This window comes from Mya arenaria, chromosome 15 (genome assembly GCF_026914265.1).
Source record: "Mya arenaria isolate MELC-2E11 chromosome 15, ASM2691426v1".
Taxonomy (NCBI): Eukaryota; Metazoa; Mollusca; class Bivalvia; order Myida; family Myidae; genus Mya; species Mya arenaria.
In genome coordinates, this window is record NC_069136.1 from 7047512 (window position 1) to 7072930 (window position 25419).

The window sequence follows — 25419 nt, forward strand, 5'->3', positions numbered from 1 at the left end:
TATGTGAGATACGTAGTTCATCCTCCAAATGTACATCTATAGACTATATAATATATAGCATACTGCAAGAATTTTGCAATTCTTTTAACGCACTATTAGATACCCCGATCGTTGATGGAACGCGCCACTCAAATATTAAAATGATAGCCGTTTGAAACTTGCCTATTGAGAGCGTAACAAATTATGCCAGCTGAGTAAAATATGGACATCAGGGCCCTGTTCCACAAATATAGTGTAGTTGTTAACCTTATTCTGCTTATGAGTATTCAGGTACACACGTACAGTTATGGACATAATCTGTGCGATTAAAGTCCTTACGATATTTATATTCAAACCCATTACAAACGGAAATATACGGATTAAGCCTCACGATTTATATTGGAACGGGGCCCTTTACTCAAAAAGTTCCCACATTTCGAGCATAACGTGTTTTTAAACAGTCAGAAACTAGAATTTAACAATATGGCATACGTCAGACAATGATATAAATATATAATAGATATGCTGCAAGTGACTGAGGACATAATGTATTTTTGCTATATATATATATATATATTCTTATGCAGTGTATGACAATAACACTACTGACCTAAGAACTGGGCGTACAAATGTCTCTAGCTAAATTGTCGATACTACCGCGGAAACTTATAATTCGATGATATCGGTTCAATGCTGTTTGAGTTGAATACCAGGTAAATTGACTCTACCATTGACAATCACTGCTTGTGTCAAAAAACAGCCACAGACATTTAAAGAAGGCGCTTCTATGTTTAAGGCAATATGTAAAAAACTGAAACACTGTTTAAGCTCTTGAAAGTATAACATCGTCTTAAACTAATCAAAGCACTAAAAGCGTTGAAAGGCTTTCGGCCTGTTACGTTTTGCGAGTAAAGTCATGCAATTTGTAATACAGAATACATAAACATATTAAGATAATATATGCATGCTCATGAATTCCTTAGATTAATTTATAAAAATTTTTTGTATCTATTTAATCCGAAAGCATCTATAACGATTAGTTTTACACACAGTTTTGTATAAAGTAATATGACATACGTTTTCCCGCCAAACGACGTTGCGTCGTTCTTGACGTAACATCCGTTTGTAGTTGTAATTATAACCCTGAAGAAGGCGCTTGGCGCCGAAACGTTGGTTTATAATTAAAAGTAAAGTATACGTGTTATTGTTTGTGTTACTCAATTAGATTAATTTATGCTCAATTAAATAAAAAACATGGTGTATCAGTCGCTTGAAATACTCATTTAATATATGGTATACCCAAATAAAAGAACAGTTTTATTAACAGCTCACGAAAGCTTAATGTGTCTTGGAAGCTACCAAATAGTTTTTTGTCAAAAAATAAAATAAAAATAATTTGAAAAATAGTTCTGTAATATGACAGATAATTAAACAATTAATCGAAGTGCATATGGAAGTCAGATCATTCCAGGCGATTATTTATATATTTACAAGCTTACTGATTATGAGTGAGGTAAGTTTGCTTTCCTGTTTTGAGTTGCATGAATCATAAACATAGCAAATTTTTAATCATGCATAAAGCAGCTTCGTAGCAATTTGAGCAGTTTCATTATGCATATAACCTCAAATAGTTGTTAACCGTCGCAGTTCTAACTGTGCTGGTGTTGATACGCCCGTTGGCGCATTAATTCGTCAAATGTTATGTTGATGGTAGATTCCGATTGATGGTTATCAAAGTCTTGACTAGCGACACAACCTATAACCTTATATATACTATTCTCTTTAGACAAACCTCCAGGGCAAAATAGGTACAGACAGTTCGTTTGTTTTGGAAAATGATCAAAGAACCGTTCATTTTTAATTTTGTTTGTTCCAAAAGTGCTTTGCATAAAATCCTTGTTTACAGATAATCTCAATTTGAAATTTTGTGACTTTTTTGTTTGTCATTTAAAAGTTTCGAAATCTTTGATTTCTTCTATCTTAGGTTATATCGAGCGTTAAAATCTCGATTTAACATACTGCTATGTAATAAAATAATCTACGCAAAAACGGCGTTCCCTGTACGATATTTTGTGATACGTACATATTGATTTTCTACGAACAATTTGTTCATAACAATTTTTTGTTAACTGAGGCACAGTGGTATAAATTAAGCAGCACATAAAATACTGTTAATGAAATATGCATGTGTGAATCCTTTGCTGTACAAAGATCAAACGACAAACAGGCGAATAAATAAGAAGTGCACAAACCAGTAGCACGGTCTGTAAGCGATAATGCTCCAGTCGTTAGATGTCGCTGATCACGTTGATCAGCTAACATGTCAATATCACAACCTACTGTCGTGGGAACGCACGCTTTCATGCATGTAGTCAGTTTATGGTAACTGAATAATATCAAAAGTTAGTATGATACTTTCACTGAACATCATCAGTTTATAGATTCGGGTATATAAACGTAGTTTAAAATAGTTATCACATCTATTTTATATGAAAAATGCGTAATGCATATTGCGCTGTGGCTTTTATTGGTGTGTTGGTTTATCTTCTTCAGCTTCAGACAGTATTCGGTTCAAGTGACTGTGATTTCAGCGCTCAGGAAGGTATTTATAAGAGTTACAGACTAGTAAATATTTTACTTCTGCAATTAAAACTGGAAATTTTGTCATGTCACACTCTTTTCCATAAGTCAGTTATTTGTTCGTTATTAATGGCTTCGGTGTCTAATCTAACTAGTTGCGATACAACACGGAAACGGAATAGTTACGGACGGGAATTAATATAGCAGAGGATAAAAAGCTAAAATGGTATATTCATTTTATAATGCGTTTGTTTTTCGTGCCTGTTTAATGTTTCAATTATTGAATCAGGGAATGATAGTATTTAAACAAAGTTATAAAATTTCTGCATATAAATACTTCGATCTTCTTATTCCCATATTTTCGAAAAAAATACATACATGACGAAGGATGGAGAGAGTCGGTTTTATCTGCTTAATTCCGTATTTGACGGAGGATGAAGCGTGTCGAATGTATCTGCTTCATTCAGTTCATGACGAAGGATGAAGCGCCGGTTTTATCTGGTTCCTTCAGTACTTGACGAAGGATGAAGCGCGTCGGTTTTATCTGCTTCATTCCGTACAGGACGAAGCCAGTCGGTTTTATCTGCTTCATTCCATTCATGACGAAGGATGAAGCGCGGGTTTTATCTGCTTCATTCCGAACATGACGAAGGATGAAGCGAGTCGGTTTTATCTGCTTTATTCTATTCATGACGAAGAATGAAGCGAATCGGTTTGATCTTCTTCATTCCGTTTATGACGAAGCGAGTCGGATGTATCTGCTTCATTCCGTTCATGACAAAGGATGAAGCGCGTCGGTTTTTATCTGCTTCAATCCATTCAAGAGCCTTTTTCACTTACAATCCTTGACCTCATAAGTTAAAGATTATTAACAGTCTTTATCATCTAATGAAATCGATACATTGCGTTTGCAATTTGAAAATTGTGGTCTACATGATCAACTCAATATCGGATAGTTGTGTCAGTGACACTCTTGTTCAGAGTGAAAGTTTCTTATCGTTCATATTTTGAAATTGATGTAATTTATCATGGCGCTCGCTACGCTTGCTTGTAAGGTATTCTATTATATTTGCGATGTGAACCATAGTTAATTTATATTGTCAGTGTTAAATTTAAAAGTATACTGATGGTTTGGCTAAACCAATCCGCAGCCGGTAACGCAACAAAAACGGAAACGGAAGCGAATCATGCACGACGCGTTCAGGAAAATCTGACCTAAATCTTATGAAAATGGGGCACTTGTAATCATGATTCGGACGTTCGATGACATTGCGTATAACGATCCAGGGTGCCATATCCAAATAAATTGTAATTTATTTTAATACATGTGTTTATGTTTGCATTTTTTTGCTTAATGTTGTTTTTAAGTGGAAGTTGAAATCCACTACATTAAATCATTTTCTGCACTTGTGGATATAAGGCAAAGAAACATTTTGACAATACATTGTGTCAACACAAAGAATGAAAGTGAAAGTTTAAATAAATGCACTGTCTTGTTTTCTATATACTCCATGTTTTATGAAGCCCTTAGATATATCTAACAATCAAATCTATTTTTCAGATCTGCCGAGCCGTCGTGAGACAGCATATATTACATTGATATATGGCGACAATGACGTTATACCCAGGTAAATAAGGCAATATATAGTCTTGCTAGTTTATTTAATGTATTGTTTAACAACCATATTTGACGAGTATATAATAAGTGCAATGACAAATAATTGCTCGGTAGAGTAGCTTTAATATTGTCATTTGATTATAAGTGTCGGGCGATTAAACTTTGTTATTGTGTGTGGTTACTTTAACATTTACAATATTTAATAACTTAATTACTGAATCTGATAACAGCATACAAACTATTGAGCCTTGACATAACAGTTGTATCAAACACATATGTCAACATTTAGAACATAAAACAATTGGTAATGCAAAGGTGTTCGTTCAGTTTCAATATTTTCGTCTAATACCTTAATCTATCTCGGATACCCAAATTCCAAGAGCAACATCAAATTCAAGATTAAACACTGTAAAGGTGCACCTTAATACAAACCCAGCTATTGGCTAGTGCCGATATATTTTAATGCAAATACGCGAGCGGGTGGGACTTATTGTCCTAATATGCCTGTATGGAAAACTTCTGCTCAGAATCCGTTGGCCAAAGTTTAGAATCATTTCACAGAAATGATGCTTAGGTGACCCTCTATCAAATTTCTCCACCCCTTGGAGATTCGTTAACATACATGACCGACAGGCGGGGCTAAACTTCATATACGTCCATATATCGAACACTTTAAATAAAACTTCTGATCCGTTGGCCAGATTCTTAAACTATTTAACAGAAATGATCCTAAGATGACCTCCTGTCTTATTCCTTCACCCCATGTTGATTCATTAAAATACATGTTTGCCAGGGACGGTCCTTAATTTTCATTATAAGTGTGAATAGAAAAAGAATTGAAAATCTTCTTTTCAGAAACATTTGGCTCGATTTCAAAATAATTTCACAGAAATGTTCCTAAGATGACCATATTCAAAATTACTTTACCTCATTGTGTTTCATAAAAAAATGGCCACCAGGGGCGTTGCTAGTTATCACTATGTCGTTATGGAAAACATTGAAAAGCCTCTTTTTAGAACCAGTTTGCCCGATTTCAGAATAGTTTCACCTAAAAAAATTGTATGCGACTCTTTTGTCAAAATCATTAATCATCTAAACAAAATCTTTATTTTTTTTATTTTATGATACTTTATTTTCTTACAGTCATTGAATATGACAACTTCAACCTGTTTACAGTAGCAATGTGCTCTTTTGCAACAAGTTATATAACTCCAAGTGAAATATTGTAAGAGTTATGGCCCTGTGTAAAATTTAAAAAATACATATATTTTTCGGTTTTCTATAAGCCCGTTTGTACATTCACCTTCGGCGTAATGAAGGGAAGCATGATCAGTAACTTTAGAACCCTTTGCCCAATCAGGTATTGTACCATCTTGGCCCTCTTTTGTGTAAATGTATTATTGATAATTAAATGAAAAAAAAAGTTTACTGTACAGATTAAAATGACGTTCAATATATTACGGAAATACAGTCAGGATCTGCTTGTTTCATGACGCCTTTGAGACTCAACATATAAAATACAATGCATGTATGTTTTCACCGTTCTATTATAGACGAGCACCATCAGAAATCCACATAGACCTTAACGACCAGAAATTAATATACGAACTAGAGGCAAGAAAACTGCCAATTAACGCGGAGACAAGGGTCACATACGGGGACAGTTCAAAATTAAACCGACAACAAACATCAAAGATCAGCAACGACTGTGTCGTCACGGGAACATCGACGAATGACTTCAGGGACAACCTGGTGTTGTCGTTCTGCAGTGATATAGTAAGTAATTTTTAAGGATGAAAGGCTTGATATACATACAATACTTTACCTGAGTATGCACTAATCGAATGTTTGAACAGAATGGCGCTCGATGGAAATGTCAGTTTAAGAGTTAAGAACTTTTTTTTATCAATCGTATTTTTTTACTATTAAATTGGTTTGAAACTATGAAGATGGAAATTTTCATGGTATCATTTTAGTTTTCAATTACATTCTTACTCATTCAGATTCTGTAGAGTGCTTGAATTATTCTCAGGTTATGCTTTCGCGAGTGTTTTCTTTCGACCATTAATGCGATGTTCCGTAGGCGACACAATTTTTTAACATTTAGCATCGGTAAAGTGTGTATTTCAATACGTTTTAAATTGACGATGTTCTACATCCCACAACAATTTCGAACATTTCGATTTAACACTTTTTTTTTTGTATTCAATGTGTTGTCACGCCTAAGGTTCCATAACATAAATGTATTAAAATGTGTACATGTAATGCAAACCGCTAAAAAAGACAACAATGAATATTTGAAATGAATACAAATCGGATGGCGATTATCATAAACTTTTCTCATGTTAGATGTATTGAATGTAATAAAAATGTCGACACAAGAAAAGCTTTATGATGTAAACTGTTCGTTTCAATGTTAGCGTTTCTAAAGAAAATTGACAAATATTGGCAAGCTTCCTTTCACTAATTTCAGCTTAAGATAATCAGTAATCTTGTTAATATATTCGCTTATAGGTAAACGTTTCATAAATAAAATAAGAATCATATTTGTTTTGACTTGGAATGCGCAACACATCCGTCACACGTAACATACTCAAAGGACCAAGACATGAATTTCGCTTTAATCGATCTACTTTAAGCATAGAAATCCAACTTTGTTTGGAAAGGTCGACTTTCAATAATAATGATTTAGCACTATAACGTTCTTATTTCAGCATCTTACAAATTATTGCGTATATCAGCATAAATCAATTGTATTGTCAGCTTATACACACCCCTTACACGGACAAACGAGTATTGTATACCATTAATCATTTATTTTTTTTAGACTGGTTTGTTTCACCATGGCACCAATACATTTCACGTAGAAGAGGCATTTCCCACGGAATCCAAAGACACATTCAATGTTTCGATTTCAAAATCCACAAGAACAAAACCTTTAGGGGGCAGCACCGGACCCTACTTTGGTTCAGGTAATGAATTTACATAATGACTGTTAAAATAGTGTCAGTATGATTATTACGATGGTGATGCGAATTGTTTTTTTTTTCAATATAGCAGAGGTTGGGGAAGGCTACTTGTTCGTGTCATTGTTCGTGCGGACTACTTTTTACGTAGCACTTCATCTATTGCGTGTAGAAAATTGAAAGTCTCAATACCATTTGTACAATGTGTGATATTCATCAAATTAACCAACGTGAGCTCTGAATTAATTGAATAGAAACATTAAATGAATGTCAGTTTCTCTGCATGTAACATCAACGAAGCGAATCGATTTGTAAGTCCAAGGACACAGATAGCTACAATTTCATGCGAAATTACAGGCAGTGTTTCTTAACCTAAATGTTCTTACATTCCACTGTTGTATTTTGTTTATCAAATACATCATAAATACAGACGATTTCACTATAAAGCTTCTACGTAACGTATATGACATTGCTATTGTTGAGACTATTCGTTTCCTTTACAGAAGTACTTCTCAGCCGTAAAAAACGCGCAGCAATTCCCCAGATCACCGTAGAAACGGTGGTAATTTTGGACGAAGATTTCGTAGCGAGTGCTCGTTCGCGAGGCCAGACGACCAATCAATCTTTGATTGACTTTATGACAATGCGGTGGACTGCGGTAAGTTATAAAACCAAAAGCACTTACACACAATTAATATAAAGTCAGTTAGAATTACACTTTTGCCTGCTTATAGATTCTTATTAATAGTTTTGATCTATGTCATATCTAAAATGTTCAGGTTAAACGCATAGTTTTACACGGTGTGTGTTGAGGGATATTTACAGCATATGATCGGAAGGTATACTTTTTGGTTATCTTTTGATATTCACAGGTTCAAGCAGAATGGGGCAGGGCGGATTTGTTTGGATACGACATACATATTGAAGTAAAAGAACTCGTAATATGGGAAACGAATCCAGTACGTTGAACAGAAATGAAAAAAAAATGTAAAGAGAGGAGAAGAAACATAAAGTTATATTATTCAGTCTATTGCTGATAACTGGAATAAGACTTTTGAAAATATAATAACAAATAGCCACACATGGGATAAGAACACTTTATTAGTCTGATTTAGGTTAGCCTTTATAACAATGTTTATACATGATCAGAGTGATCTTGCTGCGTCTTATGTTGTCATCTGTTGTTCCAGTCGTGGTACAACCCCAGCACAAACCTGTTAAACACTCTTAGCAGCATATGTACCGGGGCATATAACCAAGGACTCTATACGGACTTCGACCATATTCACCTCTTTACTGGGTAAGTTTACGTATGTTTTATCATATATTTTTTAGAAAAAAAAATCAATTCATTGATATCCTCATGCATGACGTTTTTCATATCACATGCAGGTATGTCAATGAAGAATATATATGTTTTGCTATCATTATTGTATGTTTGTATCCAAACAACGGATACAGCACATACGATACAGCACATACGATACAACACATACGATACAACACATACGATACAACACATACGATACAACGCATACGATACAACGCATACGATACAACGCATACGATACAACGCATACGATACAACACATACGATACAACGCATACGATACAACACATACGATACAACACATACGATACAACACATACAATACAACGCATACGATACAACGCATACGATACAACGCATACGATACAACACATACGATACAACACATACGATACAACACATACGATACAACGCATACGATACAACACATACGATACAACGCATACGATACAACGCATACGATACAACGCATACGATACAACGCATACGATACAACGCATACGATACAACGCATACGATACAACACATACGATACAACACATACGATACAACGCATACGATACAACGCATACGATACAACGCATACGATACAACGCATACGATACAACGCATACGATGCAACGCATACGATGCAACGCATACGATGCAACGCATACGATGCAACGCATACGATGCAACGCATACGATGCAACGCATACGATGCAACGCATACGATGCAACGCATACGATACAACGCATACGATACAACGCATACGATACAACGCATACGATACAACGCATACGATACAACGCATACGATACAACGCATACGATACAACGCATACGATACAACGCATACGATACAACGCATACGATACAACGCATACGATACAACGCATACGATACAACGCATACGATACAACGCATACGATACAACGCATACGATACAACACATACGATACAACACATACGATACAACACATACGATACAACACATACACTAGCAGCATATACACTAGCAGCATATAAATTATAATATTGTAGCAGTGTAACAACAATAAAAAGCAATTATTATCTATAAACATTTGTTTCTGCAATGGATATGACATACTCCTGACTATAACATCTGTTTAATGTTACTGAACCTATTTTTTTAGAACAAAAGGCACAGATGTGGCGGGCAAAGCCTTTACTGGAAAGGTGTGTGATCCGCGGTACAAATGCGCGGTGTCGACCGATACACGCGTGACCGAGTTTACCATTGCTGCACACGAGTTAGGACACAAGTAAGGCCCACCAGAAACTCCGTGATTATTAAGCTAATTTTATTTTCCAGTTATGCCGAATAAGGGATGGGTATGAGGATAACAGTCAAAGTAAAAAAGCGTTTGCTATTACATATAAAGTACGAAATCGCAAAGAATGCATTATATCTTATATAGTTTATATGTCGTATTTGTTATATCTCGATTACTTGAATAAATAACGAAATTATCTAACATTGAATAATCCCGTGGTTGACCCACTCCCAAATAATATGCTTGCGTGAACCTCAAAATGTAGCCACAGGTCAATTTGACATTCTACTTTTATTGTAATGTTTTTGAAAATTCCAAAAGTATCTGTTCAAGCAATAGTTTTCTGCCGAGTGGAGTTCTTCTTTTTCGAATATGAAAGTTGTAATAATAATGGAATTTAAAACATCCACTAGAATCTTAATAAAAAGGTACGTTTAAATTGATCGATGTCTATAAATATATTTAGCTTTGTTGCATGTCTGATAAGTTGGTTTAACAACTTATATTTTATATTGTCTGGTTAGCGTATTAGCCAGCAGATTCGATTCTAACTAAGGCGATGATTTGATTCCCGGCTTGAGTGCCAGTTTGGTTGGTGGTCACAAAGCCGAATAACAGGTTTTCCTCATGTTTCACAAACATCACAGCATCTTGCCGAGAAGGGACTTGCTTATCAGTCATTGAAATTAAAAAAAATCAATATCATATTCTCTGTATATTAAATCTTTTTCAGCATGGGTATGAATCACGACGTTGATAACGGATGTCCAGCACCAAATGACGGCATTATGGGCTCCAAGGTCTTCGGATGGAGCGCTTGCAGCATCAGTGAAACCAGAGCTCTTCTTAACCAGTTAATATTGCTTTAAACGCTCATTAGAAATCAAGAAAGCATTGCCCGAGCGTGTTTTGAATATTTTTTATTGTATTAAAACGATATTCAGTCGGTTTGCCAATAAGTAATGAAGAATTTATCCCAGATGTTAAGAAAAAAAACGCCCGAACTCTTCTAAAACCATCGGTATTGCTTCGACGTCACATTAAGTCAGTTCACTTTCAAAAAAAGAGGTATTTTTCTAAGATTACAAAGATTCTATATTAAAAGAAGGTCCGGATTCAAAATTTTAACGCAGGCTTAACGCATATAACTAGGGCTTTAGTCGTATTTGAAGATGTTTACTGCGTTTCGTGATTATAAGCATAATGTTTCCGCTTGTTCACTATGTTTCCCTAAGACCTGTGTTCTACCAATGATGTTTCGCACAAATGACAAATATTTTAAATTATCCGTTTTATATTTATAGAATTAAGACACTTATTGTCAGTTTGTTCATTAAAGTAAGTAGCTATCCACACGTTTCCTACCATCTACAAGATACATAGAAAAATGTTTGTTTGTTTATCGGTTGAATATATATTTTCATATATATGTAACTCAACTGTTTTGTTATTATAAAACAATTCTTTATTTTCAACAATCATAGTTTGATGATTACATCAGCGGTTATATGTTATAAACAAGTGATAGTGATAAACTATTGCCTTAACGGGAGTTGATCCAAGGCCATGTGCGCGAAATGTCCTTTCCAAAGGCATATACTAAGATAAGTTGTTTATTCTGATGACGTTCGTGTTAATACAAACCCTCATGATACCGCAATACTCATAATATGGCGGATTTTTCTTAGAAGAGTAGTTCTTTAAGTGTTTTTATATTGAAAGTTAAACAAATCATTCAAACATTGAATGTTTTCGGATCTGGTTTTGTAGGAAATTTAATTTCTAAGGATTCCTGTATTGATTTTTCAGGAGTTCATCAAGTTGTCTGAATGAAACAAACGTCAACTCCGCGACCGCTCTAAACCTTGTTGAGGCCTGGCCAGGTACACTATCCTTATTGTTGTGATTGACTGTGTCCTTGATCGTTTAAAGTAAACAAATATTATATCGTCGGTAAATGTCTTGATTACATTCATTTAAACACCAAGTTGAATCTTTGCTTGTTTCATTATCAGCAATACATTGTCAACATAAGTTTTGGTTTTACCATGTTAGTTGCACACTGTTGGTTTGTGAACTATATTTTTCATCAATTGCTTCACTATGTGATATCATTTGTTCATATCTCTTGTTCACTTGCAGGGATGATATTCACAGATGACGAGATTTGTGAATTTAAGTTCGGGAAAGGATACAGATACAGAAAATTTCCTTATGGCTCTTTCGTAAGTAATATAACCCGGACGAAAAGAAGCGCATGGTATACAGGAAGTTTCCCTATAACTATTTCGTTAGTAAAATGACCCGAACGAAAGTAAGCGTATGTAATTCTGAATGTTTCCCTATAGCTAATTCGTAAGTAATATTACCCGGTGAATTGAAATACATGGTATACAGAAAGTTTTCCTTAAGCTTAAGCTGAAGTTTTCGCAAGTTATACTTTGCATGCGTTGATTAAATACCATTTCATTGAGCTTTTTTTGAACATCCACGTCTAATTGTAGGCAATTATGAGACAAGCAAAATTGTTTTTTGCTTGGTCATTTTGCATTAAAACATAATTTCGTACCTAGACATTATTATAATTACTTTGGAAACAACTTCAACATGTTCTTGGCCCTGAACCCCTATAGTATTTTTACAGTGAAGGGTTTGCTACATGAACAGTACACACCCATAGGTTTAAACCACTATTTTGGCACATAGGTGGATTCATATAATTTATAATTTGTTATAAAATTATTGTTTTAGTCTGAATGTACGCTTTACTCGTGCGTGAACATGAACACGAGTTCTCCACTGTACGGTGTCATGTACAACGAGGCAGTGCCCACGGATGGGAGATACTGTGGCCCCCAACAGGTAGATAGATACACGAACTAGAAAAGTTCATATTGTTATTATAGCATTGGTTATAAGTCCGTCAATTGTTATATGCGCCTATGAATTTTCTCAATGAATGAAACAATTCTTTTATATGAATACATAGCCACTTATAGTTACCTGTTATAATTTTGCTGAGCAATTTAATTTGTATTTCAGGTTTGTTCATCCCAAGTGGTAAATGGAGCATATCAGTGTATATTCTGGAACGAAACCGGTCTTGACCTTGGATTAATTACGGAAGTAGCGGGGAATTGGTCTAGTTACGAAGATATGACGTCATGTAGTCGCACGTGTGGAACAGGAGTTCAATACCGACAGCGAAAATGCAACAATCCAACGTACGATTCATTAGCATATTCGCGTATTGAGCACAACGATTTTTATTTTACACAAAAGTATTTTCAAATATATAGCAAACTCTGACTTAAATATTGGATAAATATTTGATAAACAGTGTAGGCATATAAACCAAATTACGTTTAGGCTAAGCCTTAATGCCACGTTATAGTTAAACTGCATTATGTAGAGAGTTAAAAAATACCTTGTATGTGTGAAATTGTTTTCCAAACAGACCAAGAAATACGATGTGGTGTGACGGAAATGAATACCACGCCGAACTCTGCAACACACATGTACGTTTTACGACATATTTAATATATATAGAAAATCATTTATTTATTCATCATTTTCTAATTCGTCTGCTCCGTTTCCTCATTATTACTACCTTGCGACCTTTTAAAACAACTTTTTAAAAGTATAATGCCGATTGGTGGCTCTTGTGGTTTTACAATAGCTTTCGATGTCAACAATATCACACAAACCGTTACTGTTGATGGGATGCAGGTTGTCTCCTAAGTGATTACTCCTCAAGAATATTTAAAAACACACGTTTTTTATTCCTAGAATGATGAATGGATTAAATTGCATTTAACTAAATCATTAAATATCATTGTTAATGGCCGAGTGGTCAGCGAAATGCAATATGGATCAAAGGGTCACGGGTTGATCGATCCCCGCTAAGATATCTGTCGTTGCTAGGCAAAGGTATCACCGATACAACTGTGAAAAAATGGACACAAATTAGGTATGTCGCTATTTGGAGATTTTTTTGTTAGTACGATGTATACTATTAGCTTTAACGTCGATGGTACATTCATGTAGCCCTGCTCAGATGATCCCAGTGACGATGTCGAACTCCGGAAGGCGCGGGCGGGTGAGAGTTGCAGCCATATGAGAGCGGCCGAAATATATGAGGAAATCAACCTTGTGTCCACCAATTTTCTCGATACGGGAGATAGGTTTAACAATTATGGTATGTGCCTCTGTTTGGAACATGCTGACATAGTAGATATGCACATGTACGAGTACTCAAATACGAATACTAGCCTTATTGTTCTATTATGTTCGTACTGCACTTTATAATGTGTGTTGTTTTCAAAAAACATTAGTGAATTTGTGTGTTCATAGTATCCGATACTTATTCATGCTCATACGCAAACATATGGCTTGGAGAAGGAAATAAACATTGTTTAGTAAGTATGTAAATTGACAATAAAATAGAAACAGTTTTCACTGTAGTTTCATTCGTCTTACAAAGAATGGGGCCAGTGTGAGGTGAAGTGTGGTACGGCGGAGGGGGTGACGGTGGGAGGTTTTCAACGGTTCGGTCTGATGCCCGACGGAACGCAATGTGATCTTCCGGAAATGACATCGTTTATTGAAACTAACAACCTGCCAGGTGGCTCCGGTCGAACGGGTCGATGTGTTCAAGGATATTGTCAAGTGAGTGTTGATATTTACTCCAAGGACAAACAAGTTCAAGTTCCTATCAGGAATTTGGAACAGAGTGCTATCATTATAGTATACAAAAGATACTTAAACATAGTATTCAGCAACTATCCGGTATCGAATTACGTTAACAGATATCGTAATAATTTACAAGAAACGGTTATATCAAAGATAGTAAAACTGTATTTTATAAACAAGACTGTAAAACAATACTGTTAAATAGTCAAGAGACAAAAGTGTTTTTAACAAATATTTGATATCTTAGATCTAATAAAAGCGTTTTACTTCCTCAAACTTGTTTAAAGTCTCACCAAATATCATTTTGGTTTCATTGTTTAAAATCGGTGTTCAAATGAAGCCGATAATGTGGAACAAGGTTCGAGATGATTAACCTTCCTCAATTGTTCATGAAAAAGATTAAGTCGACTTGAACGTGTCTCTCCAGATGTTTGGATGTGACAACTCGACCAATGATGTGGTATTTGACAGATGTGGTGTATGTAATGGAGACAACTCCACGTGCCAGTTTATAGAGGGCGTCTACACGGTCAACGTTACAAAAGGTAAGACATTTCCCTTATCTTTCCATTATGTTCGTTAACTTTTGCAAAATGCATTTAAAAGTGTCAATTGTGAACTTTAACTACATCGATCAATTATGATAGTAAGCATTACTATGAATGGAAAAATATTGAATTAGTTTATTCATTTATGGCTAGTTATATGTTCTATAATTCATGGTTTATTACATTTAATCACATTTGGCTTACACGTTTAATGAATGGTTCTTTTTTCGCACATCTCTAGATGAGCGATGGGAAATAATGACTCTTCCAGCGGGTGCCTTCAACATCGGGTTTTACTTTATATTTAACGATATGAGGAACCACTACTTTGGTAATAAGAATATATACATGTATATAGTGAGATCATGTGTTACGAGGTGAACGCGTATTAGAAAACTTTCAACGAAATAGTATTCTGTAATGGTTAATACCATAGAGCGAGTACATTCACTTCTGTAAATATTGTTTGGTGTCAAAAGAAGCTCATGGACAGATTTTGTTTATGGCGAGCCGATTAATCAAACGACTGTGAAAGGAAAAAGTAAAAGCTGTTGGAAAAAAATATTAAATTAGTTCTTGCAAATGTTACTCAGAGCCTTTTTATCATTATATCAAAATTAGAAGACTCTCTCAGAGCATGGCCTGTTTCGTTCAATCATGCAATAATAAAAGGTTCAAATTAGCTTATCGACGTTAAGTGTGTATGCGAATACACTTCAAATCGAGAATAGAAGATGGGCGATGACCAATCGTCTGTCTTTTGCAGAGGAAATATAACGTATGTCAAGTCTTAGAAGATGAATACCATTTTGTTCAAGAATGTAGTCTATTTTTTTATATATGATGTAAATGTGAAACTAAATTGTATAGATAGAGACCAAATTTGCAAATACTTATTCAATTTATTGGCTTCAATGCCTTCCTAACAAGACTCGTTAACAATCCGCTTTCGGTTCATCGGTGTATGAAACATTTTGCACTGCTAGTGAAGGCCTCATATGTTCACTGACCAGATGTTTCCATACATGCTAAGATTTTCAATATTTACACTCATTTTGCCCCGGGATTATCCAACTCCATTGCTGATAATAACACTCCCATGACAATTGAACGTATTAAGACTCGACTGTTTGAACAGCGATAATGTCAATGACCACAACACGTGATTTGACCAATCAAAAGCTTCTTTCCGTATACCATCAGAGGTATTCCGAAGGTGTTGTGTTCATTGGAATATGAATTAAGTTGAAAGAATATCCGTGTCTCACGAAGCCCGAAAGGGTTATATGTAGATTTTAGAAGTCACTTATTTTTTTCTAAAATTTATAGCAACATTTTCCGCTGGTTTTTATTTACCATACCTTTCCAATTTATTTTAATTAATCCCACGTTTACAACATTAAAACAAATCGCTTTAAACAATTCTTACAGAAGCATATGGTAACCAGTCAAGGATTTTCTTCATATGTAACATCAAGCCCCATAACGCTGAAGCACATTAGAGCAAGAGGTGGTTGATGATGAATTCCAAGTTATCGTCAATCTACCATGATCTTTGGTGACAGAAGATGGGAATAACAATAAAGAAAACACAACAACTCTTTTACTATCACACCATACTATTACAAGTTTGCTTTCAGAAGCTTTCAACAAGCCATGTTGTTCTGCTTTACTTGTCGAGTTACGTAATGAATAGACGCAATTATTGATTTAAGTGACGTAATACCTCATGCACGGAATGAATACCACATACTTTCAATAATAAAAACTTATTGATTGCACTAGTAGGTTGTACTGTCTCATAAATATTAAACTGTTCATATATTCCGATCTGCAGAACTTCGAACACTTGATGGGACTGGTATTATAACGGGCTCTAGCGATTTCCGGGACAATCCCAAAAACTACGCAGGCGCCTACTGGTACTCGTTCTTCCCCGCTGCATACCTATATGCCGAGGGACCGACAGACACGCCCGTAGTGATTAAGGTTAGATGGGAATGGTGATTATAGTTGTATCGCGATATGTGACTGATAGTAATTGTATACAACTTGTTCTGGATCCTTCGGAAGCACCGATGATACACACAATTTGGAACAATTCATGTGCCATACACGATTGGTTCAATGTATTCTCAAATTTAAATAAATATCTCAAAAATAAAATAAAAATAAGTTAAATGACTAGGATTACATTTGGCTATATGCATGTGTGCATAGAAACACTACTCGACGATTACAAAAAAGCAAGAAGTTAACAATATCAATTTAAAGTAAACTTGTATGACGACCTCGACAGCTTCAATTTTGATGTAATGGTTTCCGTTATTAATAAACATTTACTGTTTACAGCTACACAACAGAGGCTCAAATCCCAATGCCGGTGTGCAGTTCGCATATTCCCTACCTGATGATAGTAAGTTGTGTTATCAGTTTTACTACCTTCGGAATCATGCATGAACAGTACGTTGAACATAACTAGATTACGAGGGATCAGTAAAACAGTTCAATAACCAGTTATGTGGTAGGCGACACACTGCCTATATTGTTTAACATGTGCTATCATTACTTTTATATACATTCGTTACTAACGGTTTTCTGTTGAAAATTGATCAAATGCATGTGCAGAATCATTTGTCCTTAAGGAGCTAAACGGCGAAAAAGACAATTTACCAGTTAGAACGTTATCAAATATAAATATAAATGAATCGAAGTATCGTTGTTAAATGTCGTTTTTGTGAATGCATATATAGTTATGCACGACGGGAAATCGTTCGAGACATAACATTTTGTTATATGTTGAAAATTCTCCAACGCGTCTTCCGTTTTAGTGCCATCGAGTTGAAAATGGACGAAAACAATGAGTATGTTTGTTTTTTAATTTTCATTTTCAGACGTTTATTTGGGTAAAATGAATTATAAAAAAATGTGGTTCATTGAAGTTTTTATTAAGTGTTGTGTCAAATGTAAAAAATCTGGACAACAATAAAATCTGAACGTCTAGAAAGGCAAAGCCTGCTAGAGCTTAATCTTCACAACGCAAAAATCTGGATATGAAAAGTGTTTTCGTATCTTAAGTGTTAGCAATTCCTACACACATTTGTAGCTTTTATTTGACAAAAGGTTGCTCCTTTTTGAATTTTATAACCTTATGTGCTATACTGTGTGCACATGACTCGATTATGTGAACGTTGTGGACCATTGAATATGTTGTGGTGCTCGTGAACTGTAATTAAAAGTACGAAACAAATTGTGAAAAAACAACTGAAATAATTTTCAGGTTCTGATCTGACTCCATGCATTGTATGTTTCTATGTCGCACCTCATTTACATTTGTTTCATACTTGTTTGCATTATTTTTAAACTTAGGTTCTAAAATATCCTAAATGACCAACGTGTGTCCCATGTTCAACCTTTTTAACGTGATTTCAGCGTAAGTTAATGCTTAACTGTTCCGCTTTGCAATACGGTAAATCACTGTGTCGATTATATCCGGATCGATGTCATATGACAAGTCACATTTAAGTGAATTGTAGCTGATATTCAGAAAACGCATCTAAAGTTAATTTTTAAGAGTATTTATGTATTTTCAATACATGTAGTCCCTTATAGCTTACTGGTCACTTGGAAGGAATTGTTAAAGCCTTACCTCAACACATATTCTATCCAAAGTGAAAACACAGTCCCCAATGTTTTCATTTTACTGTTATTAACCTCCAAAATCAAAATTTAAGAAACCATACTATTTATTTACGTCAATTTCCACTCACTGGCACCTCAAGGGAATTCGCGGTGGAGTATCTTATGGGTCAAATGATTGGCCGTCGTGTTATATTTTTTATTTCTTGTACTTCTAACACGTGGTTAGTGAGCTCGTGCACCGGAACTTGTGAGAATGGGGGCACGTGGAACGACACTCTGTGTTACTGCGAGTGCGCTTCCGGTTTCTACGGTAAGTGAGTCGTCTTTCTACAGTTTATTTCTTTAGCAGTTTTTATTCTATATTTATTAAAAAAAAAGTAACGATATTTGCAAATCCAAAATAACGACGAGAGGGTTATCAATATTGTTTGATGAGCGGGGGAGAACCAGAATAAAGTGTAGAAATGTTTGATAGAATTATGGTGATAACTTTTGATAATTAAAATATAACAATGGATATAATAGTGACGCCAGCAACCGACCGCTGCAACGATGGTCCTTAAAAACTTAACAGCAATGTTATTATCCTAGGTAAATCATGCAACGCAACGTGCAATAAGTACTGCAACAACGGACAAAACCTGGCGACAGACGCGTGCCAGTGCGATTGTCAGGGGAACACGTATGGTTCAGTGTGCAATTGCAGGTGTGTATAGCCACGTTCATGTTTTCTAGATGTAGTAAAGCCACATGTATCACGTTGCATAGCTTGGATGAAGTCTAGCGTAACACGTGTTGCTTGATAAAATATTATTATTAAATAAATGTTCCTTTGTGAAAAGTGGATCTTCGGAAGGCGCGCGGATTCTATTCCTCTGTGTATGACATATTTTAGGAACTAAAACGTCCGTTTACGGTAATAATATGTTTTGGAATATCATACTTATTGCTTTAAACGTAGTTCTTATTTTGCCAGAAAATGTGGTCTGTATAATTTGTCAAGTTCATTAAACATAAAATTATGTTGATTGTTGGACTAGAATACTCATTTGGTCGATCACATTTTATCGCAGTCAGGGTTATAGGGAAACTAATGTACTATAAAATACCCCATCTAGTCCATTTTATTAACGCCCTTGTTCCCTGTTCAGGTACCCGTTTACTGGACGCGACTGCCAGGACTGCAAGGTTACTTCTTGTCAGAATGGGGGAACATTCAACGCCACTGGCTGCAGGTGTACCTGTCCTGTTGGATTTGGTGGACTCGACTGCAGTGGTGAGCTACAATTACTAAGTGATTGATAAAAACAGAACAAAAAAAAAACATTGTGCACAGCATCAACAAAAACAACCGAAATAAAAACATGCATATGTGTACCTAAATGGTGTAATATTTAGTAAAAATGTATTCGAAAGTCGGTATTGTTGATGATATTGTAACTTCATTTGTTGTTATCATTCATTGTGATAACATTTGTCTACACTCAATAAATGATAATACAACATGCGAACAGACACTACTTCGGAATGCCATTGCAAAAAGTACAATTTAGCACAATTTAACACATTAAATCAATTTTGAATAATGCTATTTTTTACAATTTCCTCTGTTGCTGCTCCCCAGGGGACATTTCTGCGTAGGAGATTGATAAACATGTAGGAAACTGTGACGGTTCGGTGTCTGTAAATGGAAAAGAGGGTATTAATACTCCTAAATTAAAATAAACCCACAGTATACAGGGTCGTTATAATTTAAGACGTTATCAATAAGATTATACATTAGTTTCAAAACTCGACGCCCACAACATTGTTTTATGCAACTTAGACATTATTTACACCACTCTTTGGCATTTTGTGAACTCATCCCTATTCAAAGATATAATTCAGTGCCCGGGCGCCGACTAATAATGATTTAGCCGGTGCAGATGTTGCTTTTGTTGTGATACCTTTGAAGGATTCTGTAATTCAAAATGATCACTCTTCCAGGAACAGCATTTGAAATATGTGTACTATTTGTCCCGATCTTATCATTATATTCCGTTCTTTATTAATTGTCTTCATCGACATTATCACCAGTTTAATCATCGTCATAATATATTCATCAAGAAGTATTTGACCTTGAAATATGTTTTCTTGTGGAATTTATTAATGCTTTTAACCAGCAAATAATATTTCAGTATTCTCAGACATGATGCATGAACAAAAGTCAGCAGATACATTCTATCACTCTTCAAAGCATATATTTAAGTCATAAACGATGTTAATTTTGTCATTATTACAGGCATGTGTGCTGACACTTCCGCAAGCTGTGCAACCGACGCAGCCGCAGGGAAATGCGAGAGTAATAATGAAAATATGGAGAAAAATTGCTACCCGTCATGCGGTCTTTGCGGTAAGAGTAACGATATAAGCATACTTAAAAATAGTGAAAATCATTTGTGCGCTGGTGATTTAGATAGAAATGATTACTTGTATTTTGAGGAGGAACAATTTATGATGACAATTATTTATGTTTATCAATAACTGTATGTGTATCATTTAAGATCCCGTTAAGATAACGTTAATTTAAGAACGTGGCGTCATTAAGGCATAGCTAAGTTAATTGTACGCGCTATATAGCGTCATGTTAGCGCTATAAATCATCGACTTAGTATTAATGATATGAATGGAATATTACATTCGTGATCCTTCAATACGAAATGTATTATACTCGATACTTAACGGGTAAATTAATATTCTCTGAATCTTCGAGTATGTCCGAAGAAAGCAGCATGTCGCCATAATGTTTATCATTGACATACGTCATCATTTCGCAACATATTTTCACCATATATATTTTTCATTGGCATACGTCATCATTTCGCAATATTTGTTCACCATTGACATACGCCATCATTTCGCCATTTATAATCACCAATGACAGGTCATCAGTTCGCCATTTATGTTCGCCATTGACATACGTCATCATTACGCCATATTTGTTCACCGTTAACATACGTCATCACTTCGCCCTATATGTTCACCGTTGACATACGTCATCATTTCGCCATATAAGTTCACCGTAAACATACATCATCATTTCGCCATATATGTTCACCATTGACATACGTCATCATTTCGACATAAATATTCACCGTTAAAATACGTCATCATTTCGCCGTATATATTCACCATTGACATACGTCATCATTTTAACCATATATGTTCACCATTGAAATACGTCATCATTTCGCCATATATGTTCACCATTGACATACGTCATCATTTCGCCATATATGTTCACCATTGAAATACGTCATCATTTCGCCATATATGTTCACCATTGAAATACGTCATCATTTCGCCATATATGTTCACCATTGACATACGTCATCATTTCGACATAAATATTCACCGTTAAAATACGTCATCATTTCGCCGTATATATTCACCATTGACATACGTCATCATTTTAACCATATATGTTCACCATTGAAATACGTCATCATTTCGCCATATATGTTCACCATTGAAATACGTCATCATTTCGCCATATATGTTCACCATTGACATACGTCATCATTTCGCCATTTATGATCACCGTTAACATACGTCATCATTTCGCAGTATATGTTCACCATTGACATACGTCATCATTTCGCCATTTATGATCACCGTTGACATACGTCATCATTTCGCAGTATATGTTCACCATTGACATACGTCATCATTTCGCCACACATGTTCACCGTTGACATTTCGCCGTTTATGCTTATTATTAACAAAGGTCAACATTTCGCCGTTTATGCTTATCATTAACAAAGGTCAGCATTTCGCCGTTTATGCTTATCATTAACAAAGGTCAGCATTTCGCCGTTTATGCTTATCATTAACAAAGGTCCGCATTACGATATTTACGTTTATCATTTACAAAGGTCAGCATTTCGCCGTTTATGCTTATTATTAACAAAGGTCAGCATTTCGCCGTACATATGTTTATCATTAACAAAGGTACTCGATTATAATCATTGTTGTGCCAAAATGTCTTTCATACAGTAATATTTACACCTCAACTTTCATTCCTTAAATGAACTGCCTTGCGGCAATTGCGTTCATAAATCGATGAACGCAACATCTTCGGATATGTTCGGATCGTAATTCATTGCATAACAATATACATGAAAGCTATTGATCTTGTTATTGGTTGTATTGTGTCAGCAGGTCCCGTAAAATATAGGTCAACATTTTAGAAAGTGTTAGTTTATTATATTTTAAATATATTGGTGCCAGAAGTGTTTCAATTTTTACGTTTTAAAGTGATTTCAAGTGGTTGATCTTTTCCCGCGTTATTGTGACGTCATTTGAAAAAAAATGTTTCCGGTTATAGTCGGGTCGTTCTATTTACAGAATAGGTAAGAACGAATTACTGAAAGTTTTTTTAAATAAAATGAAGTAGTTTTTTAACAATTCTTGAATGAAATAATGAACTATTGGTGTAAATATAAGGAATGAATTGCGGGGTTGATGTCATTATCGGGGATATGTACGCAATTGGGTTAGTCAAAGTACGCGTGGAGTCCTTAGGACTCCACACACATTGACCAACCCAATCGCATTCATACCCCGATAATGACATCAACCCCGCAATTCATTCCTTAAATGACTGAGATTCACAATATTCTCTTTACTGTTTTGGTGCATAAAGAAAAACACTAGTGTCATTTGATTGTTCGAATTAAGATAATAGAAGGGTAGTTATGATTGTATTTAATGACAGTCATACTGTTGTAGAAGCAAGCCCAACAACGACAGCATCAGCAACAACATCAGCGTCAACGACAGCTGCAGCAACACAGGACTCAACAACATCCGATAACGTGAGTTACTTGCTCATTTTGTAAGAGTTTTGTTCAATTTTAGAGTACAGTTGTTGTTGGTCCAGCAAGGATTTGCGACTTTTTTAATTTTGTCTTTTTCGATTGTCTTCGTACTGTTGTTATGCTAGTTTTGTTATTTTATTGATTATTTTCTATTTGCATGTATGAGCCATAGTTATTGAAATTATACACGAGCACGAAGGACGGTTTAAATAATTTCAATCACGACTGCGGTGATTGACGTAATTGTTCTATATGGTTTTAAAGTGACAATATTATTCAAAATCAGTACATACACATGTATAATAAACATAAATTTTGAGTGACAAACCTTTAACTACGTAATAAATAATACATTTATGTAAAATATTAATTACTGATAACAAGATTGAAACCGTGTATTTAATAACTGAAAACGCAAACAATATTGAATGATTTGTGAGTCCTAAAAGATTTACTGTGATCTTCTATCGTGTCATAAGGTAGAAGAATCGTGTTTTCTGCACCTTTCTTTCAAATTAAACTCGGTATTCTTCATTAGTACTATTGTTTTCGACATTTATTCATCCTTTTTGGTAAATGAAAACAATTGTTTTAATTGTGGTTAATTTGACTTGTAAGTAATAGTGCGTCGTTAAGGACAGCGTTCAAAGTAGCGTGTAAGTGAGTACCGTTGTTATTTATACGCAGTCAACAAATTGCAATGGTACTTTCGAAATTACCGTTCTTAAATGGGAGATTATGTATATACAAAAACAATGGAAAGACTGTTCAACATGATACACATCACAGATGCATGATTGTGATGATTTAATCAACTATATTTACCAACTATGGACGATGTTTAGGCCGATATCGGTATATCAAATATGTTTCAAGTTAGTAATGAACATTCACTGAACCTAGTCCAATATGGCTTCAATGTCCATTTATAACGCCAGGGACCATTTGGACAGGCGTCATAAAGCTTAATTATACATTTGTACAAAAGGGGCAGTGTGATAACCTTACAACTGCTATTCGTGTCGTTAACTATACTTCTTGGCATTTTGATGATTGATAATGATAATGTATCCCTAGAAACCTAATTGAGCGTCTAAACAATGTAGGCTTCGTAAGCTGCAAAAGAGTATTGGTTAATGTGTGTGATCGTATTTTTAAGAAATATAACACACCATTGAGGGTCATATGACATTATAAGGACCGGCCAGTCATTCACCGAAAGTGTAACAGCCCAGGTCCAATCACCTTTGTGGCTGACTGACCGGTCCTTATAATGCCATCTGACCCAAAGTGGTGTGTTATATTTCTTATATTATACCGAATATTTTTTATTATCATTCAATATTTTTAAAGCGATCTAAATGTATTTTATTGAACAAAGCTAATAATGCTTACTTGCGACAATTTTAAGCCGCACTACCAGTTGTATGACGTCAGCGGTCCATATAACATTTTGGCGAGGTCCGGACCGGCCAAAAATATAATAATTATGGACCGCTGACGTCATAAAACTGGATGTTCATCAAAATACAGTGATATACGGACCGATCGTGTTTATATATACAAAGAAGGGACACATTTATGTGAGGTATAATATAACCATATATTGACCATGTACATTAACATTATGGATACTATGCACCATGGTCCTTTCTGTAAAGGCTTTTGCATATTCTGTTCAAATGAATGTTGTTCTGTTTTACAAGTCCTACAATAGAAATCATTCGTAATGTTAAGATATTTATTTACAATAATAGTATCTATAGGTAAGTTTTTTGTTATTTTTTAAAGTCTTTTAAACAAATATATAGATTGATATCCACGAACATTTACCTGTATGTGTAAAGGACAATGACGCGTTTATTGTAATATGATTGATGTGAAAATATAAATTGTAAAAGTATCATATTATATATTAGAAGATTTAA

The 25419-nt window shown here is 35.0% G+C and overlaps 1 protein-coding gene across 3 annotated transcripts in view; it reads left to right on the forward strand.

The window, feature by feature from the left end:
• The window catches only part of LOC128220738 (A disintegrin and metalloproteinase with thrombospondin motifs 18-like), a 40928-nt gene that overhangs the window by 11958 nt on the left and 3551 nt on the right, over nucleotides 1–25419 (forward strand). For 2 of the 3 annotated variants that reach the window (XM_052929241.1, XM_052929242.1), the window contains exons 2-26: nucleotides 2533–2581; nucleotides 4121–4187; nucleotides 5731–5953; nucleotides 7005–7149; nucleotides 7647–7801; nucleotides 8016–8102; nucleotides 8334–8443; nucleotides 9610–9738; nucleotides 10484–10603; nucleotides 11560–11633; nucleotides 11893–11975; nucleotides 12502–12612; nucleotides 12793–12974; nucleotides 13208–13268; nucleotides 13798–13948; nucleotides 14234–14418; nucleotides 14870–14987; nucleotides 15232–15321; nucleotides 16828–16979; nucleotides 17343–17406; nucleotides 18859–18942; nucleotides 19224–19338; nucleotides 19784–19908; nucleotides 20914–21024; nucleotides 23403–23488. In XM_052929241.1, the coding sequence (XP_052785201.1) occupies nucleotides 2533–2581; nucleotides 4121–4187; nucleotides 5731–5953; nucleotides 7005–7149; nucleotides 7647–7801; nucleotides 8016–8102; nucleotides 8334–8443; nucleotides 9610–9738; nucleotides 10484–10603; nucleotides 11560–11633; nucleotides 11893–11975; nucleotides 12502–12612; nucleotides 12793–12974; nucleotides 13208–13268; nucleotides 13798–13948; nucleotides 14234–14418; nucleotides 14870–14987; nucleotides 15232–15321; nucleotides 16828–16979; nucleotides 17343–17406; nucleotides 18859–18942; nucleotides 19224–19338; nucleotides 19784–19908; nucleotides 20914–21024; nucleotides 23403–23488 (2877 nt within the window). Of the gene's footprint in view, nucleotides 1–1445; nucleotides 1493–2532; nucleotides 2582–4120; nucleotides 4188–5730; nucleotides 5954–7004; nucleotides 7150–7646; nucleotides 7802–8015; nucleotides 8103–8333; nucleotides 8444–9609; nucleotides 9739–10483; nucleotides 10604–11559; nucleotides 11634–11892; nucleotides 11976–12501; nucleotides 12613–12792; nucleotides 12975–13207; nucleotides 13269–13797; nucleotides 13949–14233; nucleotides 14419–14869; nucleotides 14988–15231; nucleotides 15322–16827; nucleotides 16980–17342; nucleotides 17407–18858; nucleotides 18943–19223; nucleotides 19339–19783; nucleotides 19909–20913; nucleotides 21025–23402; nucleotides 23489–25419 lie in introns of those variants that run through there. The other variant, XM_052929243.1, reaches the window with a different exon arrangement.